The 18,142-nt window shown below is 36.2% G+C and overlaps 1 protein-coding gene across 7 annotated transcripts in view; it reads right to left on the bottom strand.

Moving 5' to 3' along the window:
* Nucleotides 1-18,142, bottom strand: part of LOC131063956 (uncharacterized) — a 176,597-nt gene that overhangs the window by 137,912 nt on the left and 20,543 nt on the right. For all 7 annotated transcript variants that reach the window (XR_009111190.2, XR_009111188.2, XR_009111189.2 and 4 more), the window contains one exon: nucleotides 5,146-5,199. Coding sequence is in view for 3 of the 7 variants with exons in the window: in XM_057997959.2 (XP_057853942.1) it covers nucleotides 5,146-5,199 (54 nt within the window). In the remaining 4 variants the exon portion in view is untranslated. The remainder of the gene's footprint in view (nucleotides 1-5,145; nucleotides 5,200-18,142) is intronic.

Raw genomic sequence — 18,142 nt, 5'->3', positions numbered from 1 at the left:
AGATGTGCAAAAAATACAATCTTTCTTCCCAATCTTTTTTTGGACTTCTCAATCAACCAGTTTCACAACGAAGTTAATGGGAGTTAGTTCTTAATTGAGCAATAAAACTTTCAGCTTTTTGTTGATGATCACAAGTGGGATTGAACTCAATGATATTATTTTTCTTTCTTGCTAGCTCTTTACCCCAAATACACTTGTGAAACTTATCCATAACGAAAACCTTTATCTCTTTACTATTCGTGGGGCACAAATTCATGTAGACATTCCATTTACTCGACCATTTGATGTTTTGTTGCATCCAGGTCTTCTTTCTTTTGGGCATAGTATCATTGAAAACAACCTTAAGCAATCTACCTTCTTTAATTTGCTCAATTCTTTTAAGATATCTAATGAGACACACCATAGCAATTGCTTCAATAGAAGTAGCCCCAGTTTCACCCAGCATGATATCATAAAGAATCATGTTTTTTTTTATTTTGAACTTGCTTGTTATCAAGCACTTTTGGATTTGCTTCCACTATAGATTTGAAGTATTGTTGGACCACAATCCATATCCATAGAGTATAACTGGAAGCACTAAAAGCCCAAAAAGAGTTTGGGTAGTTTTCCAATCTCATAGCTCTACTTCTCTGCACCTATTCCAAAGAGCATAAAAAGCTTTCCAACCTCCTAAAGTTCTCTTATTTCTACAACCTTCCCAACTTAAACTTTTGTTGAAATCAATCCCAAGATATTTGTAATGTGTAACTTCTTTAAGAATGCTGCCTTCAAAGTAGAACCTATGCTGGTTTTGTTTCCTTCTAATAGAGAAAACCGTGACTTTTGTCTTGTTGATATTGACTTGCATCCCCAACAATCTACAAAATTGTTCCAAGGCATATAAATGTTCTTGCAAACCAAGAGCTGTTTTAGCAATCAGAATGAGGTCATCTGCATAAAGAAAAAGCCTTATCACAAACTCACCCAAGCGGACACCATTGCCATCATGTAAATTTAACCACTCTTCTAGCTTGTCAATATATAAGCCAAACAACATAGGGGATAAGGGGCAACCTTGTTTGACCCCAATATCACTTCTAAAGCTTTCCGAGTTACCAATTGAGGTTCTGATTTTGACTTTAACCTCCTTGTAAAGCCTACAGAGAGCCACTCTAAGATGCATAGGAATCCCAAGTTCTTCCATTCTGTGCCAAAGCTTATCCTTAGGGACCATGTTGAAAGCCTTTTTGAAGTCAACAAAGCAACAAAAGAATTTTTTTTTCTCCAATGCTTTTTCAATTATATGTCTCAAAGTAATACCAGGATCCACCATGGAATGCTTAAACCTGAAAACAGATTGCCCTTTTGCACGTTTACCATTCTCTCCTGCCCACTTGCTAATTCTATTTTCTATCATGCTGCCAAATAATTTTGCAAACAAAGGATTGATCATTATGGTCCTATGATTAGAGGGATTATTGCCATCAACACTCTTGAAAAGAGGAATGGCAAGACTAGTTGTCCAATCTTTGGGAAACCCCTACTCGATGATGTTGTTGAAATTTTTTATAATGTGTCGTGCAAGAGATTTCAAACCCCAATTTAGATACTCTACTTGAAGATCAATCAAGTCTTTTGCTTTTACAACACCCAACTTCTTAATACCCATCTCAATTTCCTGCATACTAAAAGGATTTGTAGTAGTGTTGACCATGGGTGGGAAGTCAACCTCGAAATCCTGCTCTTAAAGTTGCTTTGCATAATCAAACCATTGAGTAGCTGTTATATTGTTTTTAATGTCTCTTTCTAGGTTGCAGCTCCCTCCAAAATGATTTGGGGTTATTTTTACCATGGAAAATTAGCTCTAACTTGTGATTATGAAATAAGCTTTTTTCTTCCTTAAATCTGCTTGTAAACCTTTATGTTGATCTATTCCTTGTTTGAATCTTTCAAATTTCTCCTTGCGATTTTGCATTCCTCGTCAAACCAAGCATTAACCGTAAAGAAATTTGTTTCAGATTTCTCATACTTTTCTCCTTTGCACTCTGCAAGTGCACCATGAATTAAATCTGTTAGCTCATGACCATGAAGGCCATGGAACAGGATTCTCTCCTTAAAAAGCCTCTCTAGTGCTACCTTGAAAATATTGCAGTTATTTTGAGTCAAAAGAATTCTGCCCTTTGAAGAAGATTGTTGAGGACACTGAGTTTTCGTCCCCTAAAGCTTCTTTTCTGCCTAAGAACAACTTTAACACATTGGTCTATGGTCTGATTTTGAATCCCACAGCTGTTTGCCAATCAAAACTTCCACCATTTTCTCACACAAGCTATGTGAACAAATTGCATAATCCACAACACTTGCTCCACTATAGGTATTACAAGTGAAATTACCATATTTTGTCCATCTAATCAAACCATTGCAGATGATTAATTCAAAAGCCCCATATAAAGTGACCAATTCTTCCCCAAAAAGATTGCAACCTTTGTCTTCTGAAACTCTTGCCCACTAATGCTTTCTAACATCTGTGAACCACATAGGATTGCAATCTTCTTTACCACAAAGTATGCTAGCTTATTCACTTGCAGTTCTAGCATTAAAATCACCCACAAGGACTTCACCTTGCCGAGCGTACACTGCAATATCATTTTTTAAGGCTGCAAAGGGATCTTTGTGGTCAAAACCCAAATATCTAGTGATTTAAAAAATCACGGAGAAAATCATATCTCATGGCCAAACCAAAAACGGTTTTAGGAATCTTCTTATAGCATGTCTCCTACATAACAAGGATAAAGTAAATATAATTGACAGAATTTTAAGAAACCAAAATATAAAATCCAACTTCACTCAGGTAAATAAGATATTTGGTTGGCTCAAATTGGCCAAAGGTAAACCTAATCCAAAGATGGGAAACAGTGTTTACAACACTGAATGTATTTGTACTTGACCGCCTATAAAGAAAACCAGGATATCTTTCCAACAAAGAGTAAGAATATTGCAAGGACATTTATCAAAATTGCATTAAGAAGTCAACTTTAGCCTTTGTCATAACACTCATTCTACATCAAATGAAATCTGCATCTAGAGAAAGTAAAACCTCCAGTGCAAGAGGGCCACTTCAGGAAGAGTATGCTAAATGAGGCTATAGAGATTGAAAAGCATCCAAATAACTTGAATAGGGAAGAAGGATTGGGGCCTAGAGACTGTTGGAAATGAGAAGTCAGTGGAAATAGTTAAATGCAAAAATGAAAATAATTAATGCTTAAATGACAATTATTTATATGGAGGGAAGAATTAGGTATTGTTGTAATGAGTCTATAGCACGTAGTGTAATTGGAGCTATCTATATAAGGAACTCCTATGCAAGTACTTACATTTTATCCTATGATGGACCACAAAGTATTGTACCAAAGCATCAATTCCATCAATCATTCATACAATTTTCTCTATTTTATTCTCCAGGCTTTCTCTTGTTATGTATTTTATTTCATGGAATGAATGGTTCATTGATTCATGAATTGAATATCGAAGGCAAAATTTCACACAGTATTTTAAAGATCCCATATAAGGATAGCAGTGTAAGAATCACATACAATGCCATCAAAACTGAAATTACAGTCTCAGCTACTGCAAGATGAAAGAAAAATAATTTGAGGGTTTTACAAATTCTTGTTTTGTCAATTACAGACTGCATGCAGAATATTTCTGCAAATTGGGAAACTAATTAAAAGTTAATTTGAATAAGGCCAACATTTCCATATGCACAGATACAGACTACTGCACTCATTATTGTTTCTTGGATTCTGTAGTTTTCTTTTCATAATCAATATTTGCTTCAAAATACTAAGAGCTGGGGAGCACTTTATGAACCCTTTTTTAAGCCACCGTCTATTTTTTACCAAATTTTCTAAAGTTACCTTAGCAATATTATAAATTTTTCATGAAACAACTTACTAGATATTTTTATATCAAACATACATAAAATAACTTCAATGACCATAAATTACAAGTGTTGATCTTTCTTTCTCAACTATTATCATATATAAACTTCTAATTCTTAGATTATGATATAGAAAGTTTTTCCAACTATGCTATATGTATTATTCTAAAATCATCCCTAAAGTATTCAATGCCAATTACACGTTCAAAAACAAAATGGCAGCAACTGAACTCATTTATCTGTAATTTTGTCTTTTTAAATAGTATCACACCCTAGGTTTCTGCTCCCAAAACATATAAACTGCAACTTTTCTACTCGTTCCATTGATTTTGTCTTACTGAAGTGCATACAATGTAATACTAGGTTTGTTTAAGATCGCCAAAAAGTTTAATGTGTTAAGTCATGGGTTTTCAACTCTTCTATCATCAGGAATACAAAAGTCAGGCAATTTATCTTATGGATAATTCAGATGTCTAAAATGAATTCTGAATTTTTTTATGACAGAGGACAATGAAAATTAAGATTGTTACTTATAATCAGCAATAAAGGGAGATCAGACTAGAGGCTAAGACCTGTCATAATTTGGCAGTCTATGTCTAAGCAGAAGCTAATGACATTCTAACATTGTGGATATCAATCCAAAGGCCAATAAAGAGAAATAAAAATTGAATGATAGTTAATCGGTCCAAGCAAATAAATAACACACAGCTCAAGCCTCATATCAAGTAAAGAACCAAATCTTACAAGGGTTTCAGGGAAAAGCTAAAACTGGCTTAATTTCTAATTATTATCTTCTGATGTCACCTCACTGAAAGTTAGAATGGAAAAGCATGTTCTGCTCGGTTAGATTATCAGGATGTGTAAATATATGTAATAGGACAGTATAGTATAGCCAATAGTGGCATGGTGTGATGGTTAAGTTGTGGTGTTGTTATTCTTGCCATCAAGGCTCAAACCCACTAGGGTTGTATTGTTGAATGTTTAAAATTGGGATGAGGTCCCCTGTTTGTGACCTCTCCCGTTCATAGCTCCAAGTCAAAAGCATTTACCCAAACAAAACAAAAAGACAGTATAGTGTAAAATACAAAACACTGCTTCCCAATCAGAAAGAGGATTCTAGAAACACATTTATCATAGACAAGCAAGTCCACTTAAATAGTGACATAACAAGGTATGCTAAAAAATAAGAATGAACATTATTATTCAGGGTTCATAATTCATATACATGCCTGTACTATGGAGTCAACTTCACGAATATGTGAAAGGAATTTATTCCCCAAACCCTGCATCAACAACAAAGAGGAAATCTTTTAAAGTAGAAAATGCATGAAGCGATACCAAGAAAAAGCAACATAATATGTACAAAATAAATGCTTTCTGTCATCATGCAATTACCTGAGTTCATTATTTAAAAGGGGCATAAAGAAGACATGGAGATAAGAAGTATGTTTACTGCCAAATAATAACATTACCTATTGCATTGCAAAAGGAATATAATTAAACACGTCAAGAGATTGTAGATGAAAGCCAATAAATACTTTAGTTCAGGGTAGTGCTTGTACAATCCAAACGTAGACTAGGGAGCATCTATCAAGATTAGACAATCTTCGCGCACTACAAAAAGCTTATTTAAAGTACCCAACAACTGCCAAAAAAAAAAAACACAACCATCGACAACCACTAACAACTACGACAAGCCAACAAAAGAATAATTAATAGTCAAATACAACAAATTAGCAAAACATACAAATTTAATTTATATGATCTACATCAGAAAGAAAAGTCAGTTTCATAGCCAACTAGCAATAAACAGCAATAATACAAATCAATGAGTTTATCCCAGGACAAACCATAGATGAGGCTATCAAAAATTATGACTTCTTTAAAGGCAAAGCACTGATTGGTGGCTTATTCCCATGCCATTACCTCAAAGACAAAGTGGAATACATAAGGGTTTATGATGCAATCAAACAAAGCTTCAAGGTGCAGAATGAACACATTTTAGAAGCAGCACTTTCTAATTTCAGTGCAGTGCTGGGAGATTCTATGGTATCACATGTTTGAGAGGTCTGCAATGCAGTCAATTTTCTCCTTAATCATATTAGGCACCTGCCAATACTTCTTCTGCAAAAAATCCCTTCTATCATTGAGGGGCAGGGCTTCATCCCTTGCAATTTAGAGGGTCGGGTCGGGAACTACTCTAAGATCACTGTGAAGCAGGAAAATGCAGATCTCAAGCAATTTTCTATCTGATATAAGCCATCTCCTATATGAATTTATGCATAGAATTAGTCTCTTATATCATACATACTCTGTCCTTTTTTTATAATGATGCTACATTCCACTGTTCATTAGCTGTTTTCATCATGGTTCTTTCTGGCATTTGTAATTATGTATATCTAATTATCTATTGTAAATTATATCTAGCCTTTTGCTTAAGAAAAAAAACAATAATACAAATCACATAATATCAGGAAAAAAAATTCCATACTTTTGGAGTATTGAAGGGGAGGAAGGTTCGTATTGTTGATGTTCCAGTCATTCAACCATCAGAGCAGAATCATAACCCAAACATTCCACAATGAAGTACTGATGAAGACCCATATAATATAGAGCTTCTAGTGCAACCAACCCAAAATCGGCAATAGGTTTTCCAAGTAGAAGTAGAAAGGAAAACTTATAACTTACATCCTTATAATCAACACATCTAAAACATTGGGCATTGTATGGAGCAAACTTTGAGGAATCAGACTCGGACTTGGCTCGGAAGCCCAATATTTTGACTTGGACTCTGGACTCAACATGCACCCAGCAAAAAATTTGGCAAGGGCTCAATAAGGACTCGGCAATAAAAACTGTAGAATTACACACAAAGAAAGAAATTAGTTGAAAAATTCTACCTCATTGGTGTAATTCTGCTCCCAGACCCCCTCATTGTAATCAAATTTCTTATATGACAAGAGATCCCAATAATTAGTAGGGATTTGGGAGTGGAGACCCTAATGGGTTTGAAGGGCAGCAATGATAAGTTGCACAAGGTGTTAGATGTGAGAAAAAGCCAATGATAGATGGCCTCGTGGGCCGGAAGTGGGGGTTTGGGGGCTATGCCCCTAGAAAAACAAAAATCTGGATGATTGAAAAGATGAAGCAGAAATGAAAAAAAAATGCATTTATAGGGAAAAATTATAACTTTTTTAACTGTTTTTTTCACTTTTTTGGCCCAACGCCCTTTTGTTCCCGCCCAAATGTTTGTCTTCTCTGCTCCCAAACAGACCCAAGAGTCTGACCCCAGGACTCGCAAGTCTAAGCCTGGGACTTGGCAAGTCCTTGCACGAAACTCGTCTCATGAGTCCTTGGCAAGTCAACTTGGTGAGCTCCTAGACTCACGAGTCCTGCAAGTCTTGCCGAGTACTTGACAAATTGTCAAACTATAGACTATTGAGAACGTATGCACCAATAGCCATACAATTGAAGGAATCACCTAGGAGGACCATGAAACAAGTTGTCAAGTCTGAATGTGCCCTTGACTCTAAAAATACTTTAGCAAGTTGATCACTCTTTACTAGATAGTGATGCACAATGGAAAGATTATATTGCTTATGATAGTGATGTGAAACTTTGTGAACTTGCAAAGACCATCCCAGTCTATTAGACACCTTCCCCTCTTAAAGACTTTGATCATTAATCTCGCTCACCAAGAATTCGCTTTCTCCCCAATCATCAACTTGTTTGAATGACCCCTTATCTTAGTCATTTTCAAAATCTGAGAAAGGGTATACATTATTGCAAAAGGTTGTCTAATGGTAGCTTGTTGCCCAATCTATATAATTAAAGTGTTACTTGATGTCATACACAAGTAGAGATATTAGAGTTTTGTATTACAGCAAAATGACTAGAGGAAGACTATACAATGATATCTTCTCTTGTATGTTGCATGTCTTCAATAGAAAATTAAGCTCTTGTTTCTAACAAGGTAAATAGATAAGTACCATGCTGCAGTAGCAGTATGGTGGTGAATACCAATCCATATGTAAGGGGTTGAAAAGCCATCCTTTCACAACCATAGAGAAAAGTCAAGAAGAATATCAAAATGTATAGTTGCAACCAAGGATTCAACACAAGATGATCTAGCAAGGGCTATATCATACATAGATGCAAGCAAAGGTTGTACAGCAAAATGATGTGCAAAAATCATTCTAAGGACATAGCAAGCCAAGTTGATCAAAGGAGCGAAAGATAGGATTTTTTGCAACAGACTATATGATGAAGATTGAAAAAAATTTAGTAGCTTCTGAAGGCCATATAATAAAGACTGAAAACCTATTAGAAGCTTGTGAGGGTTCTATAGTGAAGGTGCGATGAGCATATGGTAGTATGGTTGAAAACAAACCAAAGGAGGGCCATACAACTGAAAACAAGTCAAAGGAAGGTTGTACAATGGGCGATGGGTTAACAAATGGTTACACAAGTTTGTCTAGAATACCTTTACACCATTTCTTCTTCATGTCATATGGTATAAGTGGCTTTGGAAGTATGTTGATTTCTATTTTTCACATGAAATATGTGGGAAGTAGACTGTTGTACCAGAGGGTTGTATATTTCCTTTTTCTCAACCCATTGCAAAATAGTTTTTTCCCTTTGCTTTTACTTTTATTTTTGTCTTGGGGGACCCATCACAGTTGATTCACATTTTTAATTGCCTTTTTGGTTGCTTCCACAATATGGATGGGATCCTTTATAACATTAGTTAGCACAACATTTGTTTTCTCCAAATAGAATGTATTTCTAATTGTATTGCTTTGAGCCTTACCTTCACTGATTTCGTGATTTTAAATTGAGTTTGATGCCTTTGCTAGAACTATTCAATCACACACGAACTATTCAACTTTTTGAAATCATTCTCCAGAGTTTCCTCACTTCAACTAGTTCTTTATGTGCTTCTTGTCATCTCATAGTCCATGTTCCTCTTCATTAATCTTTGTAGTTTCAATAACATTGCAATTTAACAAAAAGACTTCATAGTTCTCCATTTGTCAATGAAATAGGACACAAAGCAAGTTTGTTTCATCTTTTAAACAAAACTGCAATTTCAAGATTCATTTAGTGTTCACCTCCATGGGACCTTGATCATGCTTCTTTTTCCACTCTTCTCCAAACTCAAAATCTAATGAATCTAAGGAAGTTCTTTTGTCATTCACTACCTGATTTTCAGATCAATTATATATCTACAGCCTTTGTTTTGAATAGAGATTACATTCTTTTTCCAATTGTGGTCAACTTTGAGTGCTACTAATCGACCTTGACCCAACAATGTATCATACACCTTGTGTAATGAGAGGATAATGAAGCCAATTAGAAATACTTAAGTATCAATAATTACATTCTACCCCATGACGACATCCATTTCCATTCCTTGTTAATTCACTCTTACCAACTAGAAAGTTTTTGGCCAAATGGTTGACTTACCGAAACTTTGCCAAGTATCCTCTAGAAGTAGATTCAAGCCAAGCCCACTATCAATAATTGAATTTGTCAAGATCTACTCAAGAATCTCCATATGTACACTATTATTTTTCTTCCCACATTCACTGTAAGAAGCATGAGATCAATCACTTAATCTCTCAAAAATGAAGCTTCAATTATTGGGCTTTCATTAGTTCTAAATTCTAAATGAGATGTAGCATGCACCATAACATCCCTCTCAAGTATGGTATTAATTATAGCATTTCTAGGTTCAAGAAAAATTTGCAACAAATCTACCACTTTAATTGGTATGCCAATTTGAAGTACTTGCCTCGCCACAATTTTATCTAATTCTATTGATTTGTTACTATACTTGCATTTACATTTGAGTGGTGAAGTTTGTTATCCATGGCATGCTCCACCTCAACTCTTGCTCAACAAAGTCTCTCTTTTTCAATACATTGGTTTGAGTACACAAATTTTGCTTGGGCTAGATAATTACAAATACTTTGTTATTTCTCTCTATCAATAATATTGATGCTCACCTTCTACTTCGGGCATCTAGCATCATCAAGGTCCATAGGACCACACCACTTGCAAAGTAATTCTATTCTACCCTAACCTCTTGAGCAGTCCCTTGCAAAGTGGCCCTATTCATGCCACTCTTGACATTGCCTAATAGGACTACCCCTGGAGTCATTGTATTCAACTCTGACTTCCCCCACTACTATTATTGAATCTATTATTATTACTTCTTTGATTTTGATAGCCTTCAAGAGATTAAAAGTTGGTATTTTGCAGGTTTTGTAGTGTGTTCGGTGGAGTAAACTAATTTCCCTCGGTAAAGAAAACTTGTGTATATTGAATTTTCGAATTATACACACATTCTTGATCAAATACCCATTATCTCGCGAATATCATTGAACGACTCCTTAGGGTAGTTTACTTTGATGCAGTCCTCTACTCTACAATCTGTAAAGCTTTACTATTCAAGCTCTTTGTTGGATGCTCTATTTTCCTTCAATTCCTTCATCATATGGAGCATATCTCTCCACAATACTTTTGCTGACCCAAATTCATTATCACTACTTGCATTTGAGTCACCATCCTCCTCAAAATTTTGTTTGGCTCTTAGAGACATCTTGTCCTTATTTTATGTGCCCATTGCTCTATTGTACACTTATGCATATGATCAAGGTGGTAATACTTCATTTTCTGCCTTAATGAAGGAATGAGACCTTAGATGAACCATGTTTTCTTCAAACCATCCATTGATTTTTTTTCTAATTTTGCTAACAATTTCTTGCATCTCCAATTGTAAGCTCTTATGTTTTCATTTTCCCCTCACTAAGTGTTGTAGATTTGAACAACAATTTCATTGCTATCCTTCCACAATTTATCCCTCCTTTAATTGGCTAGTCAATCTTTGTGTACTAATCAATTTCACACCTCTAAGGGTAGCTAGGAATGACCATAGCCAATATGTCTTGTCATTTTATCATTTGCTCTACCCAAATGGTCTCAAAGGTCTTGCAATGCCTCACTAGATCCTCTAATCCATCTCCAATAAACTTAGGCACTTCCTAGCTCTTTACACTTGAGCTTGCTAGTGAAGTCACCATGGCTAGACCTTGATATGAATTCAATGCCTAGAACCTACTCCTAGGGAAGCTCTAATTCGAAAGATTTGGCACTCTTCTAGCACTCTCACACACATAAGAATTGTTGACTCTCTCCAATACTTTAGCCTTCCACACACTTGCAAAATCTTTAGGTTCTGTTTTCTCCATTCCCATCCTTTGTCCTTGCTAAATTGGCTCAATTTCTTCTTCTATCAACAAATTTTTTAAGCCTCAAAGGTTTCTCTCATATGCTTCCCTCTCTTCACCCACTCTTCCTCCATATGGTTGTTCATTTCTAGTTGAATGTTTTAATGTCTTCACTCCAATTAAAACTACAGCTTCTACTTCAACTTTCACTTTGAACTTATGGATTTCCAGAATTGGTTGCTTCCCGCAACCTCCTTCATTCTTATTCTACTGATTGGAGAGATCATCTAAATTCACAATCTGCACCATTGCTACACTTTGATCTTCTTTTGCCTTTGTTTGGGGTTAAGAGCATTGATTTTGTTGGTCTCAAGAGTAGTCGCCGCTAGTTATTGACCAACATTGGTTCTTTATAAATTTGATCTGAATTTGTTCTAGGCAACAAAGCCAAATGTTTACTACCAAATTAAAATACTAGCTATTCCAACATAAACAAAATACAACAAAACATGCCAAGAGATTGTACATGAAAAAACAATGGATACTTTATTCAAGGTAGTCCTTGTACAATCCAAATATAGACCAAGGAGCATCTATCAAGATTAGTATACCTTCCTTGACTACAAGAAGCCTATTTAAAGTAGGCGATACTTACAAAACAAAGCACGACCATTGACATTCACTAACAATTGACTCCTAAAAACTAACCACATGCCTACAAGTAAATAATACACAGTCAAATAGAACAAATTAATAGAACACGACAATTTAACTTATACAAACTATACCAATTAGTCTTTGTCCCTCAAATCATGTACAAATCCTCCAAGTGCAATCTACATCAATCAATACCACATTCACCATCACGTTTTTAAAAACTTCAAGTTCTTGGCCTCAAACTCTTAGGTGAAATTTCCATGGGTTTAGCCACTCCAAGAGCACTCCTCGTGTCTCTTTCCCTTGGGAATCCCACTTGAAGTGTTCTCTTAATGTGTAATGTCCCTATTCAAGACCTAAAGCAACTAGATTCCATAAATGATTTAATAAGTTTTAATTAAAATTAGACCTAAGTTCATAGCAAAATCAAACATTGTAATTCTAAGGAGTTCAAGTATTTGTCCCATAATTCCTAATTATCCTAAAACGGGACATTACATGATGTCACTCTGTCAATTCTTCGACACTTGGACAAATCTCCTTCCCTAGGGAAAAATTTCATTGCTCCTTACTTTCACACATAGCTTAACATGGACAATGCAACCCTAGAAATGACACACCTCTCTTAGAATGGAACAAGAAACAAATATATCATGGGTAAAATCATGGGACTTGTTGTGACCTAATCACACATCACCCCATCCCAGATAGGGACCCCCTGACTTTTAGGCGCTTTTGGTCGTTTGGTCTTGGTTTTTTGTGGGTTTTGGTGGCACTCTCATCAGTCTCTTCGCTTTGCAGGTATTCGAGGGTCATTTGGATTTAATCTGCTCTTCGTTTGGGCGAGTTTGGTGAAGTCTAGGGCCTATGTTGTCTTTTTTTAGGGTTTCTGCCTTTTGTCCTAGATTTTAGGGGTTTTTGTTAGGGTTTTGGAAAAACTAAACATACAAGACCCTTCAAGAAACCTCCCAATAAAATTTGACCCAAAACGGAGTAACTTTCTATTTTTAGAAAGTTCCTATTTTTAGGGATCTTACTGAGTCCTGGAATGTCGTCATTTTGCCAAAAATCAAACTTACTATTTTTAGTAACTTTCTATTTATGGTAAGAAAAACTAAACATACAAGACCCTTCAAGAAACCTCCCAATAAAATTTGACCCAAAACGGAGTAACTTTCTATTTTTAGAAAGTTCCTATTTTTAGGGATTTTACTGAGTCCTGGAATGTCGTCATTTTGCCAAAAATCAAACTTACTATTTTTAGTAACTTTCTATTTATGGTAAGTCATTCCTGTATCCTGTCTAGGGGTCTAACACTGACACTTTAAAGGTTTCTATTTTTTGAAAGTTTGTTCTGACAAGACCATTTGGGCGAGGTGACAAAGATCAGGCATTTGCAACTATTTCTAATTCTGGAAAGTCAAAAAGCAGACAGAGAAAACCAGAAGATGGTTGAGTGTTGGAGGCCCACTCCTGAAATGGACAGCTCGGGAAATTTGTCTCTGATTGGAAAAATCATCCCAAATTCTTATATGGTGGTCTGATCCGAAAGGGGCTCAAAATCCATCCAAGGCATGGAATTCATGAAAAATTCATTGAATCCTCCACTAGTGGGAAATTCCGCCCTACTCCTTAGCTGGGCGCCAAAATCAAGAAGTCATGGAGGATTCACAAATTCATTGAATCCTCCACCAGTGGGAAATTCCGCCCTACTCCTCAGTTGGGCACCAAAATCAAGAAGTCATGGAGGATTCACAAATTCATTGAATCCTCCACCAGTGGGAAATTCCGCCCTACTCCTCAGCTGGGCGCCAAAATCAAGAAGTCATGGAGAATTCAAAATTGATGAAATTCCCTCTCCAATGAAAAATTCCGCCCAAGATGAATGAAAAGCGCCAAATTGAGGAGTGCTTGGAGGCATGGAAAATGATCAAATTCCAAGGCATGATGAATTCCATACTTAAGCTTGAAGATTGAAAATTTGTCTAAGGCATGAAAGTCAAAGAGTCAAGGAGGAATCAAAAGTAAAAATCCCCTCGGGCAAACTTTTGAATTTTCTATTTTTAGACACCGAATCTTATCAGAATGTGGAAAATTTTATAGATTCGGATTCGTGGTGAATTTCTCCATCTGATGAACCTGGCTCCTAAATTTTAGGAGGATCCCAAAAAAATAGGGGATGTTGAGAAGGGCGTGAAAATTCCTTCAGAAGCAGAAAGCAACAAGTTAGAATGAAATCAAGCAAATCTTGAAAATAACCTTCAATTTCCCTCCGAAATTTGAAAGAGTGGAAGTGAATGAGTTGGCGAAGAGAATCTTCCAAGTATGGTGCATGGCCTAGTGCATTTAATGAAACTTCTAAATTCAAACTCACTCACAAGGGAAGTTTCTTTTGCATGGCGTAGTGATTGGGAAAGTATGACGCATCGTAAATTCAATTGCTAATTTGATGCCTCCTAACTTAGCAGGACGTTTTGAAGGATTCTATATAAGCATGGAGAGGCATTTCTTTTCTCACGTGCAAGATTCGGGAAAGAAGAATTGGAGAAGTGAAGAGTGGTCATACTTAGTCTTTATTTTCATCATTTCAAAGGTGCTTTTCAACACGACGGAATCAAGCAAGGCGGCTACCCTCTCCAAGCAGGCATTGATCAAGGCAAAAATGAAAGGTTTCCTTCCTCATTCTCGGATGAATTCCAGATGGGAAGAAATCAGTGATACTAATTTGGGCACATTCAATCTGGCTGCATTCAAGATCAAAATGTTCGGGACAGCAGGGCATAGTCCATCACCAACAGCTGTCAAGATTGTCAAGAGCAGAATTGTTGCGGCAGTTGGTTTTCCTCCTGCTATTCAATGTCCAGACTTGATCCTGGAGTGTGCAGAACGTTATAATTTGGAGCGGAAGACAATCTCAACATCAGATGGCAAGTTGCTGGCAACATTGACTCTGGAGTCAATTGGTGAGGCTTTTGGAATTCCTTTGCACTATTCCATGACTTACAGGATCAGCAACGGAGCTAAGGCAGTATATGAAGCAGGTCCTACCAGGTGTGTTGATTTGATTAATAAACAGTGGTTGCTGAAGCCTAGGATGCATGCCTCCAAGATGCCAAAGACCCTCACTATCTTTGAGTTCAAGCAGGAGTGTGTGGACCTGATAAAGATGCTGAGCAGGGTAATGGGGTGTTCACATTCTGTGAACTTTGAAACCTAGATGTTCTTCTACATAGGCGAGATCATGAATGCAAATGGGTTGGTTGACTGGGCTAGATTGATCAGTCATTACCTGCACGAACAGTTGAAAAACTTAAAAGAAAAACGGTCCCAGTCCTTCTTCATGAGCTCCTACCTGTTCTATATGCTTGCGCGAAGGGGAGGAGAGATTATTATCTGAGATTGTTGCATCAGGATTGTTGAAGTAGCCAACTTAATACATTGCTCGATTTTGATGGTGTATTCTTGTTCTATTTTAGAAATCTACATGGTCTTGCTCTCTTCAGTTAGATTAGATTTGTTTACATGTTAGGAGAACCGGATTTGATAAGAGTACTTGTTGCAGAATCCGAGCTCATACTTTTGGTGTGCAGCTGATTGTTGTATACCATACAAAGTTAGCCTAAGCTTTTTGTTATGTGTGTACGCTTAACTTCGATCATCAGTGAAGATTGTTCGAACCGATGGTCCATATTGGTGATCTGAAAAACCTCTACACACCCTTTGAAGATTGCACCGCCTTCGCGTAGTTGTGCTCTATTGGCAAAGCGAAGCGTGGTTTGATTTTGCATGAGTGATCCTGTCTCCTGTTCTTAGGATTAAGATTAGCTTTAGTAAAGTTCTCTCTACCCTACTCTCATTTACTTTCAGTATATTTCGAAAATCAAAAATTCTAAAACTAGGGCTTTCATTGCAAATCATTCGTATAGAAATCCTTGAGCTTGCATGAGTTTTCTTCAATTGAACATGCGTAAGGCCCCATGGGTTAACAGCAAACCCATCAGACAACTGAGTCACATCCACGCACTGAAGGAACCTTGGAATTAGCCGTTTGAACTTAATGTAATCTTAGCATATGGACTAATTTTGATCAAGAGAGGAAGGTGACCGTTGGTAACTTTATTCTGTGTTCGACGTTGTCAGAAAAACACGTCAACGATACTTGGCTTTTATATATGACAATTTGATGGACGGATTGCGTAAAACACACATACACAACTTCAAAAGATCAAGTTTCATAGGGGTACAACAATTTTGTTTCAGCCTCCTTCAAGCTTTTTCCAACATACTTTTTGCCACCAAAATATCATCAGCCTTCATATTGTAGCCTACACTCAACCTTTGTGGGATTTATAATTCATTGGCCACTCCTTCCAAGACCTAGACCACTATAACCCATATCTTCCTTTAAAATTTAACCAATTCCTTTAGTGTCCTTTTTCCAAAAACCAAGGGACTCATTTGGTGTCTCATTAGATGAAAGAGCATATGGTAAGGGATTGGCAATGTTTACCTGCATCATAGTTTAGAACATATTGCATAAAGGCTACTAACCTTTGTTTAGTAGTCTCTCCTTGCCTTTTCACTTCTTTGCTATCTTCTTGGAGTTTGATCAGCTTGAAACTCTTATTTCTCACCAATAAGGAAAACTCCACTGCCAATCAATTGTAACATATGCCTTTTGATACCTCATGAACACTATATTTCCCTATAATGTTCATGAGGTACTATGGAAAAGTGGATGCATAACCCAAAAATCCTAGGATTGAACTTGGATATGATATTAGATGGAACTTAACCCTTTTGGTACCTCATTAAGACTAATTTTTTTCTAACTTAATAGCTTCATGATGATTCCCATCAGCATATGCTAGCTTAAACTAAACATCCTAGGCAACCTAAGCATGATGTCCTGATATTGAAACAAAATACAACCGTCAACCATTTTTTAAAAGGAATCTACAGATCAGGTTCAGACCTAGTTAATACTTAATAGGTATGGAGAGGTATTTTAACCTCCGTGATCTCATTTCCATCATGAAGACCCAGATTGTCCAATATCTGTTGATAGTGGATGCTTCCATTTGGTAGAGACATTCTAAGATTCAAGCAAATATTTCTTGGAAAAAATAAGTGTGCAATTTTTTTAAGATTTTTTGAAGCTGAAATAGTTAGGTTGTACATTTGGTTTTTATTCTGTTTAGAACAAATTTACAAAATCATACTTTTTTTTTTTAATGTTTGGCTTAAGATAGCAACAAATGAGGAAAAAAAGCACGGCATTCATCAGGTACGAAACAATCTATTACACAATTCTATCATGTAGCTCTAGGTCCTCCATTTCCAAGTATTGAACCATCTTCCTTAGTTCTTGATTCTCCTCTTAAGTTTGCTGATTACTTTCATGGAGCCCTTGGAGTCTCTCTTTTAAAGCTTTGACATGGTTGAATCATGCAACTAAATGGCATGTAGTTCCTACTCAAATATAAAATATTTTAAAATAATAAACAAAACTTTCATGTTGGCAAAACCTTCCAAAGCCAAAAGGGAGAACTGTGGGGTGATGTCAGCATCTCTACAATGCTTCTTCCTGCGTGTTCTGCTCTGTAACTTATTCAAACATCCTCCATAAATCACTTACAATCAGCTTGAATACTTACTAGAACCATTGGTGTTATTGCAAGAGCACAATTAACCAGTTTATGCACACACTGGATCACCAAAATAATGCTGAAGAATCAAAACACTATTTCATTTCAACCATTAGGATTTGGGAAGCTATAGTTTATGTTTTGAGTTATTGATATTCCACTTCTCTCATTTGACAACATTATCTTGACACATTCGACAATAAGTGAGCTACTTGATGAATTTGTCTGCTGACAAATGCATACAGGGTAAAGTCCTATGAACACCAACCTGCCTAGAAGAAGATCACATACAGAACAAGTATCTGTAGCATAGAATATAATACAGAAAATAGAAAAAGATATCATCACACAAAGAATATACAATGCAGACATGCTCAAAAGATTATTGTTTTCATATGAGTACATAAAATAACTCCATAATGATATGCTCATGCCTCCAGAAAATATGCTGTGTAATTGCAGATGTATCCTAAGATCTAATGAATAGTGCTTAAAAGAAATGAACGATATATAATTCCTAGGGTGAGAACCTAAAGGTACAAGAGTAACAATGGGAACCATCCAGGATTACTAACCTATCCTGACCTAAAATAAGTCAACAAAACACATTGTGTAAACACCTTTATTTCATTAATATAGAGAACTATATACCATCAAGAGTCCACGTCTATCCCCAAATTAAAGTAAAG

This window comes from Cryptomeria japonica, chromosome 11, assembly GCF_030272615.1.
Source record: "Cryptomeria japonica chromosome 11, Sugi_1.0, whole genome shotgun sequence".
In the NCBI taxonomy this organism is placed as follows: domain Eukaryota; kingdom Viridiplantae; phylum Streptophyta; class Pinopsida; order Cupressales; family Cupressaceae; genus Cryptomeria; species Cryptomeria japonica.
This window is presented reverse-complemented; position numbering and strand designations above follow the sequence as displayed.